This window comes from Mesocricetus auratus, unplaced genomic scaffold, assembly GCF_017639785.1.
Source record: "Mesocricetus auratus isolate SY011 unplaced genomic scaffold, BCM_Maur_2.0 Super-Scaffold_100003, whole genome shotgun sequence".
NCBI lineage: Eukaryota > Metazoa > Chordata > Mammalia > Rodentia > Cricetidae > Mesocricetus > Mesocricetus auratus.
Window position 1 is genome coordinate 88723655 of NW_024429188.1, and position 13044 is coordinate 88736698.

General features: G+C 42.8%; 1 protein-coding gene across 6 annotated transcripts in view; it reads right to left on the reverse strand.

Annotated features, from left to right (window-relative positions):
* Positions 1-5533: 5533 nt before the first annotated feature.
* The window catches only part of Septin6 (septin 6), a 75425-nt gene continuing 67914 nt past the window's right edge, over positions 5534-13044 (reverse strand). For 2 of the 6 annotated variants that reach the window (XM_040744553.1, XM_021234716.2), the window contains one exon: positions 5534-6512. Coding sequence is in view for 3 of the 6 variants with exons in the window: in XM_021234716.2 (XP_021090375.1) it covers positions 6503-6512 (10 nt within the window). In the remaining 3 variants the exon portion in view is untranslated. Of the gene's footprint in view, positions 6513-8465; positions 8653-9124; positions 10047-13044 lie in introns of those variants that run through there. The other 4 variants (XM_021234715.2, XM_021234717.2, XM_021234714.2 and 1 more) reach the window with 3 other exon arrangements.

Consider the following 13044-nt stretch of genomic DNA (forward strand, 5'->3'; position numbering starts at 1 on the left):
AGGCTCTTAGTGCTGAAGAGACGCCTCAGTAGTTAAGAACATGTGTCACACTTGCCGTGGACCTGAGTAGTATTCCCATCACCCACATGATGTCTCACATCTGTCTGTAACTCTAGTTCTATGGGAATCAGATGCCCTCTTCTAGCCTCTGTGGGTACTAGGCACGAATGTGGGCTGCATACACGGAGGCAAAACACTAATGCACATAAAATAAATCATTTAAGAAGAGAGACATAGGGTCTAAGCTAGACATGGTAGTGCACAAGCATAATCTCAGCATTTGGGAGCTATCTGGGCTAAGTGACACCTCATCTTAAAAAACAAAACAAAACCACAGGTGGTGGTGGCACAGACCTTTAATCCCAGCGCTCAGAAGTCAGGAGCAGGCTAACTCAGTGAGTTCAAAGCCATTCTGGTCTACAAATTGAGTTCCAGGACAGCCAGGGCTCTCAGTTACATAGAGAAACCCTATCTTGAAAAACCAAAAAAGGGAGAAAAGCTAGAACAGAAAAAGAGATAGGATCTTTAAGAGTTAATTAGGCCAGCCATCATGTGGGTGTCACATGCCTTTAATCCCAGCACTTGGCAGGTGGATCTCTGTGAGTTTGAGACCTGGTTTACAAGAGTTAGTTTCAGGACAGCCTCGAAAGCCACAGAGAAACCCTGTCTCGAAAAACCAAAACCAAACCAAACAAAAAAAAACAAAAACAAACAAACAAACAAGAGAGTTAATTAGGCCTTGTGGGCTAGTTCCTCCTGAAAGAAATTAAGATCTTTATAAAACATTTCATACAGCATTTGGAACTTTTATCTTCTCCCATATGAGGATACAGTGTTTCTCCCTTCTGATAGATACAGCAACAAGAAACTATCTTGGAGCAGAGAACATTCCTCAGGAGACAACCACATCTTCCAACCTCCTGCACTGTAAGAAATTGATCCGTTCTTTAGCAGTTATGCAGCCTCGGGCATAAAAGCTTAAGTGAATATTTATCTTTCTTATTTTCAAACTATAAAATTGCTTAAGATCACAGCTCCTGTGAGGATGAATTTTGCTTGTCAAGCCATATCCATACAAATAACATTATACACTGAGCAGATTGTGTTTGCTTATTTAGGAGTATGTATGTCTCTGTGTGTAACAAAAATAAAAGAAAAAGTGGCCAGAAGCCATGAATTTGAGAGCTCAAGGAGGTGCATAGGGGGCATGAAGGGAGGAAAGGATAATGGGAAAATGCTGAGATTTTATTTTAATTTCAAACGATAATAACAGAATCACCTAGGACACTAAAGAGACACATCTTTGAGTGTATCTATGGGGATATTTCCAGAGAGTATTAGTTGGGGGAACAAGCAAGAAAACAAAGCTTTATAATCTGACCTCTGCCTTACAAAATGAAAAGCAGTGCAATAGATCTAAGAGGCCATCTAGTGGGCTGTAGATGTAACTGGGTGGTAGAGTACCTGCCTAGCATGTATCAAGTCCTGGATTCAATCCCCTGTATTCCCAGACATCCAAGAAAAATAGGCGAGAGACCATTTGTCCTGGAACAATCATGATGCTGTTCTGTTCATGATTCCCACTATAGAATATAAGCCACTTTGTCTCTGGAAAACAAAGCAGAAGAAAAACCTGCATGGTCTTGTTGTGACTTTTTCTTCCTGGTAATTCTTTTTTATTTTTTAATAAAATCCTACAGCCTATCTATCTGTCTCAACCCATTCCCTCTCACACGGTACAGAATCTGTCAGGGAGCTGCTGAGACACCTGAACAGAAACAGGTTGTCTGAATAAAGATTGGGGACATAGAGGAAAGAGACTCTAAAGCAGCCCAATGTGATCCTGTTACCATTCATCTTCCTGCCCTCCATTATTCTCCCACACAGCCTTCAGCCATTCTCTTTAGACTAGATGTACAATCTGTTTGATCTTTCTTATAAAGGAGACAGTAATGACAGGAACCTCAGAACCCTATTCCATTAGCATATCAGAAATTAGATAATCTGAAATTCGTGTGTGTGTGTGTGTGTGTGTGTGTGTGTGTGTGTGTGTTGGAACAAGATACAGTCTTATTTTGGTTACAGCCACCACTCCCTATTGTTGTAACTCTCTAGTTCCCCTGCCACTACCACCAACCCTCTTCCTCTTCCTAACAACCTCCTTTCAGCTTTCACAGATTTATTTTGGTAACACAATGAGTTTCATTATTAGAGGAGCATGAGCATCTTACCATCCGCTACACCACTGAAGAAAGCCTCTCTTCCCTCATCAACCATTATCTGCTTATAAATCCTTAGGGAGGCTTTTGGTTTGTTTTATTTATTTATTTTTAGTGTTTGTTTTGTCTCGTTTATTTATTTTATGTGCATTGGTATTTTGCTTGCATATCTGTGTGAGGGTGTCAGATCTTGGTGTTAGATAGTTGTGAACTGTCATGTGGGTGGTGGGAATTGAACCCGGGCCCTTTGGAAGAACAGCCAGTGCCCTTAGGCCTCTTGTTTTGTTTTCTTGAAGCTGACTTCAAACCTAAAGCAATCCTGCTGTCTCAATCTCACAAAAATCTTTGAACATACTCCCCCTCTCCCTTACTTGTGTCCTCCCTCCCCTCCCATTCCTTTTGGATCTTGGAGATCACAGTTTCTTTCACTTTCATCCCACAGGGTTCCTCACCTGAGTACTCCTTAACACAAACGACTTGAGGAAAGTTACCAATGGAATCAAAGCAATAATTAGGAACCTCCAATTAGGCTAAATTTGGGTAGCCTGAACTCCAAAATAATTAGGGACAGTAATGAAGTAAAAAACATTGAAGTGTGTGTGTGTGTGTGTGTGTGTGTGTGTGTGTGTGAGAGAGAGAGAGAGAGAGAGAGAGAGAGAGAGAGAGAGAGAGAGAGAGAGAGAGAGAGAAATCCAAAAAGGAACATGATGAGGAAGGAAAAAACTCAAGGAAGGGGCAAAGGAAAAAAAAAAAAGAAATAAACTGGAGTAAGTTTGACTTGAAAGTAGCAGGAAGAGGTCTTGGGAAGGAGGGGAAGCGACAAGACAGGAGCAGGGGGGATGTGAAGGACAAATAAGAACAACGTGTAATGACCTGGATCAGTGAAAGTGTCAGAACGAAGCCCACCACTGTGTACGCTGTTTAAGTAAACCCCTAAGTATTCATATAAAGCATGTATCATATAAATCCATGAATCCGCAGTGATGCTAATCAGACAGCTGAGGGGGAGTAGACCTGTGCTTACTGTGGAGTAGCGTGCACTTACCAGCAGCTGGTGAAGGAGAGCTGAAAGTGAAAAATCATTTTGGAGATTCACTCAGGCAAGAGCTACCAACAGATGCTTAACTAGGAGGAAGTTTTTGGTGAGGGCCAAGGTGTATGCAGGGACTTACAGTTTCTCCACTTAGGATTTTAGTAGCAAGGTTGATGGAAGAAGAGTGACTAAATCTAGCAATCATATAGTGAAGGGACGAGGCAACACCTTGACCCAAAATGAAAATATTTCATTACTTACGTATTAATTTATTATATATGTGGATGCATGGGTGTCATGGTGCATTTGGGAAAGTCAGAAGACAACTCTGAGGACTTGGTTCTCTCCTTAGACTCAAACTCAGGTTGTCAGGGCCATGTGCAAGCACTTTTACCTGCTCAGCTATCTGCTCATTCTGGTTTTCTTTTTTTAGGGGGGGAGAGCGGATTTTCAAGACAGGGTTTCTCTGTGGCTTTGGAGACTGTCCTGGAACTTTCTCTGTAGACCAGGCTGATCTCGAACTCACTGAGATTTGCCTGCCTCTATCTCCCGAGTGCTGGGATTAAAGGCGCGCGCCACCACTGCCTGGCTTCTCATTCTGTATTTTTAAAAACAACAAACAGAATCTAAAAAAGATAAATGTTGGAGGTTAAGAATTCATACTACTAAGCCAGGTGGGGTGCAGCACGCCTTTAATGCCAGCACTCGGGAGTCAGAGGCAGGCGGATCTCTGTGAGTTCGAGGCCAGCCTGGTCTACAGAGCGAGTTCCAGGGCAGCCAGGTCTATTACACCAGAAACCCTGTCTCAAGTGCATACTATTTATTCAAGGACAAGAGTTCAATTCACAGCACCTTCAAACATAACTCTAACTCCAGTTCTAAGGGTTCAGACACCTCTTTTGTCCTCCAAAGGCATTGTCCACATATACATTCTTGTGCACACATATTCATAATTTTAAAATAAAAATATTGGAAAAAAGATCAGTGTAACAATACGCAAAGAGATTCTTTTCCAAATTAAGGAGATTTAAAACACAAGACAAAATGTATGATTCTAGACTAGATCCTGCATTTTTAGGGGAAAATGATGCAAAGGAAATAATTTGATAGTTTAAAACGGTATAAAAATGAGTCATTTACCAAAGTTGACAAATGTGGTTATAGAAGATAATGCCCTTATTACCCATAACTCAAGTTGGCATTGCAATTGATACAATAGCCAAGGCTGGCCTTGAACTCCTGATCCTGCTGTCTCATCTTAGTGCTTTATTACTGGCACATGCCATCATCTCTGGTTCTATTTGTTGTTGAGGATCAAACCCAGGGTTCTGAGTGCCAGGCAAGAATTCTACCATCTGACTAGGGCAAGTACATTCTGAAAGAAAGCCCATGCCAAACATGGCAAGCAGTAGTGAAAAGTTGTGATGGTTCTCAGGGGGAGGTGTCCAAACCAAGAAACCTCATTTATTAAATGCCCTGTTTTTCTTTTTAAAAGATATCTTTGGCGTTTTCTGTGTTTCATTGTCAGTGGCTGGGGATCGAGTGCCCGGGCATGTGTGGGGAGATGAGGTAACTTGAACGGAATCAGGGCTCTCCTTCCACCATATGGGTCCCGGGGATCGAACTCAGATAGTTGGTCCTGGCAGCAGGCACCATACCCTATTACCAGGAACGCATTTGGCTTTCTCATCACAACTCTCCCGCTGTTCCAACAGGCTAAGGATTCTGTATTTTTCCATACCTCCACAAGATCAGTGTTCAGCGACCTCATAAGCGAGTATAGCTTACTCTGCTGCCCCCTAGTGTGCGAACTGCGTAGACGCAGGTCAGCACCGTTTGCCCTAGTACCAGAGCAGAGGCTTAGTACCTACAGAATGCCTTTCAAGCCATGAAATTAGGAAAATGTTCACATCACAGGAGTAAATGAGAGAAGTAGCACAGAGTTGTTTTTGTTCCATAATTACAACTTACCTGGATTTTGCTCTGAGGATGCCATTTTCTGTTCTTCCTCTACTGTCTGATACTCAGTTCATTTGATTGGTCCAATCAGTGCTAATTAAAGGGAAAGCAGGAGACTGCTTGGTAACACCCACTCTGCCCCTGGAATTTCAGGGCCAGGAGGAAGAAAGAAGGGGCGTGGCAGTTCACTAAAGATTTAGTAGGCTCATGGCATCTCTCTGAGTCTCCCAAAGTATCCACTTGGGCGGTGGCCACCCATTTCCTAAAGCAAACTGTGGCGAGCCATGCCACCAACTGATGGGGTCAGATCATAGTACCAGTAAGCATTTCTTTGAATTTTATTGAAAATTGACATGGACATTAAAAAGATAATGAGCTAAACAGTGCTGGTTCTGGGATGGATCTTGTGGAAAATGAAAGCCCCAGAGTGACTGGTCACACCTTTGAGCAAAAAGAACCCCAGAAAAGAAAGGAAAAAAGCGAACACAGATTCTGGAGAACATGCAAAGAGGCTCTCTCAAGAGACGGGACAGCAGAATGTCGGTGTTTGTGGTATGGCTACGTGGGGAGGAGCACATGGTATTCAGATGTTACGCAAAGCCAGTGAATTGAAGGCAGATTTACCAACATCAAAGCTCTCCTTACAGATACCACGTTGAGCAGAAACCTCTTGCAAAGCCCCTGAATTCCCTTGGAAGTTTTCATTGAGAACTTTGCTCTCCCTAAACTGAAAGCCCCTCAGTCTCTTTCTCCAGCTGAGAGTTCCTGCTTCATTTCTCCCTTGCTGGGGTCTGCAGAAGGTCCTGTGAATGCTGAAGATGCAAATGTCACTCAGCTTTCTCTTCCATATTCAGAATCAGCTGAATAGTGGCTGAAGACAGTCAACCCATTGAAACAGAGAACTGGTTTTAAAAAAGCGTAAAACTCAAGACCTCTTGAACAGCGCTTCCACACCCACAGCTGAGGTCCCCTGCCCCAGTCACTTCACGCCTGGTGAATGGTCCTGTCGTTGTCTCTCTGAGGTCACATGTGCTCCATTTCCAGCTCTCATGATTCTTTTCCTGCCTTTTGAGTTTAGGACAAGACACTTCCACGTGAAGGACAATGTGAGTCAGAAGAGAGCTTCTTGCCTAGACTCAGGGACACATGTACACTTGAGTGTGGTGTATATGTGCAGTTGCAGGGGAGGGGAACTGGTTGGTTTCTTGCTTGCGACAATATGGAGCCCTAACTAATTCTTCTATAATGGCAGTCTTCTCTCTTAGACTTAGTACAGCTGCTGAAGACAAGGTTAAAAAAAGCTGGAAAGGGAGAGAGAAAGAGAGAGAAAACATGAAATTAGCCGAAGAGAAAGGACATTCAAAGTGGCATGCGAGGGCAGTGGGCAGTGGAAGGTAGCATAGATTAAATGCCAAGAAGACAGGATCAGGTCACGGAGGGGCCATCACCATGGGGAAATCTGTTGAGAAGGTCTGAAGAACACCACACACCAGTTTAATGAGTCTCGCTTTAATTAAAAAATAAGCACATATTAACAGCCACATGTGAATGCCAAATGATTAAAAAAAAAAGATCCAAACAAATGGGGAATGCAGACTTCTTGGCTTCAGAGAAATAAAGTGTGTGTGTGTGTGTGTGTGTGTGTGTGTGTGTGTGTGTGTGTGTGTGTTTCAGGAAAGCCATCTAGTGTAGAAAAATAAAATCACAGACCATATCTAATTACTGGTTTTTGATACACTAGAAGTAAACAGAGTATAGGGTTTTTAAAAAAAAAATAGCAACAACTGTACTAACTAAAAAGACTTTTGAATGAAGAAAAACAAAAACCATTCCATTTACAGTGAGAAGGACTACTCAATGAAATTTAGCATCATCTCAATTCCTTTAATAGGTTGGCTTGCTTTTTATATCCACCAAAGTTCCCTGATTACAAGAAGCCACACAGCGCACCAGTGAAATGGACACTGGCCTGGTCCTGGTCCAGACTTATAGGAATGCTAACTGACCATCAGGCGTCATGGTATCTGGCCTGTAACTTTCCCTTCATCTGCCGCTACCCATCCTAGTTTTCTATGTGAAAACCCTCAAGATGCCTCTAACATTGGTGGTCTCTCTGAACACCAAAAAAAATATTGTCTCCAGGAACATACACAAATAGTTGGGTCCCTTGGTGAAATGGATTGGGAAACCTAAGACATGAAATTTTGCTTGGGCTTTGCCAAGAAATAGTAGTGGGGCCTTGGATAAGTCCTTTAATTTTTCTATGTGTCAATATCTTCCATAGGGGGTTACATCAGCCATGCTGACCAAAGAGCTCCCACTTTATATACAATTCCTGCTTGTTTTTGGAAGGTTTTGAAATCTTCCAACCTCAAGTAGTGAATTTATATACAAATGCAAATGAGAGGCCTCATTTCTGGGAGGGTGGATTAAAACCCCTAAGGCAGCTGGGTGTAGGGGTGTTTGCCTTTAATCCCAGCACTCAGGTACTTCAGACAGACAGATCTCTGTGAATTTGAGGGTCAGCCTGGTCTACACTGTGATTTCATGGCCAGCCAGGGCTACATTGTAAGAGCCTGTCTTAAAAACAACAATAACATCAGAAAAACCACATAGCTACAATTAAGGGGTCTTTCTCAAGGAGACTCAGACAGCCTTAATTCAGTAGCCTGACTGTGTATCTGAGGGTATCTGGGGATTCTGCTTTTGGGCTTTCTGTTCTTGATGATGGTGGCTTGTTCTGTTTTACCTGCAGGCATGGGGTTTCCTGAAATTCTGCACTTCCAGTTGGTTTTTCCCAAGAAACTAGCTTATCTTTCCCATTGTCACCATGTGTTTGTCTCTGGCCACTGGCCAGTACATGTCAAAATGGCCTTCTCTCTTTGCCAACAAAAAAAGAGAAGCAGAAAGTATGCGCATTGACTTGCTTGCTTTTAACTAGTTGTCCTTTGGACTTAGTCTTGGCTTCTGGGTACTAACTATGATTGTAGAGAATAACCCCCTCTCATTTGCAACAGTTCAGAAAGCCTGTAAATTTACTATTGCCTTGTGTGTTTTAGAGGTAGTGACCATACACCTTTAAAATATGAAAAAAGAAGAAAGTCATGGTCCACGCCAGTCAGACTGGGAGGCAGAAGCAGAACGAGACAGAGAGAGAGAGAGAGAGAGAGAGAGAGAGAGAGAGAGAGAGAGAGAGAGAGAGAGAGAGAGAGAGAGAGAGAGAGAGAGAGAGAGAGAGAGAGAGAGAGAGAGAGAGAGAGAGAGAGAGAGAGAGAGAGAGAGAGATGGGGCCTTAAAGTACCAGAGCGGGGGTAGGGGGCCCAGCTGTCTGGCACCATTAAAAAAAGTTGTCAGTTAAAATAAGAACCTTCGCTTAAAAGGCTAAGTGGAGTCCAGTCCAGCTGTAGCAGGGCATACTATTCAGTACACAGCCATGGATTACTGCAAAGGAAGGGCAGAGAGACGCCATATTAGCCACAGATCATTGCCAGGTCGCCTCTATCTATTGCTCTGACAGTGGAAGGCTCTGTACTTCAAAGGGTTTCCAAAAGCCATAATCAGATGGGACCCGCTATAAAACTTAAGACCAGGGTATTTTTAAAATATCAAATCCTTAGACCAAAGTAAATGTCAAGCGACAGTGCCTCTTTTCTTCCCTCCAGCTAATGGTCTCTCCTCTTTTTAAGTGGCATGTGTGTGAATGCAGATCCAACCCATCATTACAATCATCAGGTAGACTAGAATACTCATCAAGGCAAGACCCAAGCCTAGATTCTTTGACCAGCTCACCAGTTTACAAACTGGGACTATTATTCTTGCTATTACACCTCATTGGGATGGCAAGAAATGAACAATGACATGCTAAAACCCCCAAGGAAAATTGTAAAAATCTATATCATCGAAGACTCTAGACTGATAATAACATTCTGGTTTATTTTCCCTTCTGTATCTGTGGGCTACCCAAATTAGACAGAGAGGGGGAATATACATTGTCTTCCCCAGAAAATATGTTTTATAGGAAGGGCATGGGGCAAATACATGTGTGGCTGACTTTTTTTTAAAAGACTTATTTATTTATTATGCATATAGTGATTTGTCTGCATGTATGTCCACAGGCCAGAAGAGGGCACTGATCTCATTACAGATGGTTGTGAGTCACCTTGTGGTTGCTGGGAATTGAACTCAGGACCTCTGGAAGAGCAGTCAATGTTCTTAACCTTTGAGCCATCTCTCCAGCCCCGTGTGGCTGACTTTTAGCACAGCTTGTGTAAGGTGACTGTGAGTGAATGGGATCGGGAAAGGGCTGGGCTAAGATGGCAGAAGAAATAGTTATCACTGACAACTCTTTTGAAGCCTATGAGAAGGGGTTATGGCTCCCGAGATTAGAGGGCAATTCTTTTGACTAGCATGCAGGAGCATAAAGGGAAAGCTTTGATCCCTGACTAGTGCTTATCCAGCCAGGGTAGATGGCAGTACCTCAAGGAAACGAGTAGCAGTCAAATTCAAATGGGGAAGCTGGTACATGAGAAGTAGCAAATAGCCACCCCTGAACACGTGACACTCCGGCAAAGATGGGGATGGGGGAGTGGGGGCACAGATGACTGGGGGTACTAGGAGAGGGCCTGAGGTATGGAATGTGTCTCCAAGCCTCGTCATTGTTGGCTTCTTGGTCTGAGGCCAGACATCATAATTTGCCTCTCAGGCTTCTATAAACATTCGCAGGAAGAGAGGGGAGGGCCTGGGTTGTATGCCCCCTAAACAAGGTAAGGGGGAAATAAGGACAGGGAGGCCCAGCTCTGTTGCACAGGAAAGGGTGCGTCTACAGGAAGCCCAAACTGAAAATGAAAAGAGAAGGGGGGTTAATGAATGGATTGATGAATGTACCCCTAAAAAGCCAGAAGGAAGTTAATTTATAACTAATAGATAAAGTAGAATAGCCATGTTAGATGGTCTTAAAAGTCTTATGCACTGGCCCCTGGGAACATGCTTTCTCATATGAATGGCAGCAGTAGAGGCATTAAAAAGCAAAATAAAGATCAAAACCCACACAAATAATTTTTAAAATCTGCTCTTGACACACAATCCCACATACACACATCCAGATAACCTTGTCTCTGGTGACCTCAGGCCACCAGACACAGCATGAGGCTCACAGCCCCCTTGTACCACAGGACATGAAGAAGCTGAGGTCACAAATTTGGTGTCTTTTGTAGCAAGGTTAGCTGGCTAACTGCAACCCTAAGCCAACACCTGTATGTCAAGTGTGTGATGGGGTGGGGGTTCCAATCAGTAATCTGTAAACCTGAACTACAGAAACCCATCACTGGCTTGTGTTCATGTAACACAGTGACCTGTCTCCTGCCGAGATTTCATTCCTATGATATAAGTAGGTCAAGTCGTATTGGTCTCTGTGTCATGTATGAAGAAACTCACATGCCTGAGATCATAAAGAAAGTATCGTTACATCCAGGATAAGAGATATCTAATCAAGATTCTTTTATCCCTGGGAGAGTATCAATGGTGTCTGAGAATTTCTTGGCTATGTATTGAAATCCTTGTTTATGATCTGAAGAATGAGCTTTCTTATGGTTTGGATATGGTGTGTGATTCAAAGACTCCCATTGAAGGCTTCCTTGTCAGCTAAAAGGTTTTGAGGAAGTGACTAGAATCTGAGGGCTCTGATTTAATAGAGTAATCCCTGGAAGAATTCCTACCATGAGGGCATTGCTGAAAGTGGGCCTATTGGAAGAAGTAAGTCACTGAAACAAGCAAGTCCTGTGATGCTGTATCTTGTCCCTGCCTCTTTCCTCTGTGATGCTGTATCTCGTCCCTGCCTCTTTCCTCTGTGATGCTGTATCTCGTCCCTGCCTCTTTCCTCTGTGATGCTGTATCTCGTCCCTGCCTCTTTCCTCTGTGATGCTGTATCTCGTCCCTGCCTCTTTTCTCTGCTTACTGGCTGGCATGAAGTGAGAAGCTCTGGTCCAGTACACCTCTCTACCATGATGCTCTGCCAAGACCAACGCCGCACCAATGAGGTCAATTGACCATGAATAGAATTGAGCTTTGCTTCCTTAAGTTGATTTTCTCAGGGACTTTTTGGAAAAAACAGACATAACAGTCATCCCATTAAATGAGGGCTATTTGTGGGGAGTGGAGTTAGATGATCATGCATATACGGGAATATGCAATCAATTTTCCACAATGAATACACCTGCTCTCACACATACATAATCCTCCCTTAGCCTGCATTCCAGGTGGCTTTTCTGATCAACCCCCCAAGTGAAAGTTTTGGGAAGGAGGCACATGACCTTTGCTGCTTTCAGATCCCAGGCAGCTAAAGCCCTCCCAGACCAACTGATCTAGAATAGCTTTCGCAGTCTACTACAGGGAAGCTTGCCAAGAGGAGACAACCTAAATGGGGTTGAAATTGGCTGCTCCGGCTGTTTATTGTGTCTCACTTATAAGGCATGGCTTTAATGATAGTTTTCCAGGGTTCATTTTAAGGATGGCCACTAACAAGGATGTATTCAGGGAACTCTGAATGAAAATGTGTCAGTTGGTGTGCAATGAAGTCTGAATTAGCCGAAACAGAATTCATCAGGCTACATCTTTCCTACTGTCCTTGAAAATGGTGGAACAAAGAAATGCCATATGAACCGAGCTCCTACTATGTTTCAGACACTTGACTAGGCACCTAGCATTGAGTAGATATTCTAGGAATTTAGTCTTCCTAAATAGGGGCTCCAGGGATTGTTTTTAAACTAGGCCATAAATCATTACTTTGTTCTTTGAGGACTCATTTGTTTGGCTCAGTTTCCTGGACTTTCTGTTTCAGAAGCCTGAATAGACTTCCTTGCTGGGATTTGCTTGAAAGGAGGATGCCTTAGCCAGCTAGCTGCCTGAAGTCTCTAGTGCAATGATTGCAACCATTGGTTTGATGACTAACAGCAGGCTCCATATAAACCACTGCATGGTAGAGTCAGGGGACATCTTCGGAACAATTTAGTCTCCAACCCAAACACCAAAAGTAAGAAAGGCAATTTATGAGACCACTGGGGTACTTTCAAAACCAACTAGACATTCCATGTTAGCAAATTATTATTAATTTTGTAGGTGTAATAATGATGGCTGTGTTTGTTTAGAGATCATTATCTCCTAGAAATATATACTATGTATTTTACACGTAAAATGATACAGCTTTTGCCTTACAATAATCCGGCATGTCTGGATAATTGAGGAAACAGGATTAGTTGCATGTCAATGATTCTTTGATAACCACCTTCCAGGAATATGGGGCTGAATTATACTATTACCTCTTCTCTACATTTGAAAATTTCCATGTTTGTTTTAAAAAGAAATCTAAGTGTGCTGTTAAAAATATTTCTATTCAATTCCTACTCCCACTACCTGATTTTGGTAGAGCATACAAAAGGTGCTCAATCACTGCTTTCATTCATCCTATAATCTTGTACTTACAGAACTAATGTTTAAAAGGTGTGTGTGTGTGTGATGTGTGTGCAGGTGCCCACAAAAGCCAGAAGAGGTTGTCAGATCTCCTGGAGCTAGAGTTACAGGCAGCTGTGGCTGCCTCATCTGTGGATACAGAAAACCAAATTCCACTCATTTGGAAGAGCAGCAAGTGTTCTTAACCACTTGAATCATTTCTCTACATCCAGACTTATATGTTTAAAGTTAATGTATTAATAACTGCTTATGGGTGCACATGCCATGGTGTAGTGTGATCAGAGGAGAACTTTTTGGAGTTGGTTTTCTTCTTATAACTTTACATGGGTTCTACGGATTGAACTGAGGCTGCTAGACTTAAACGGCTTT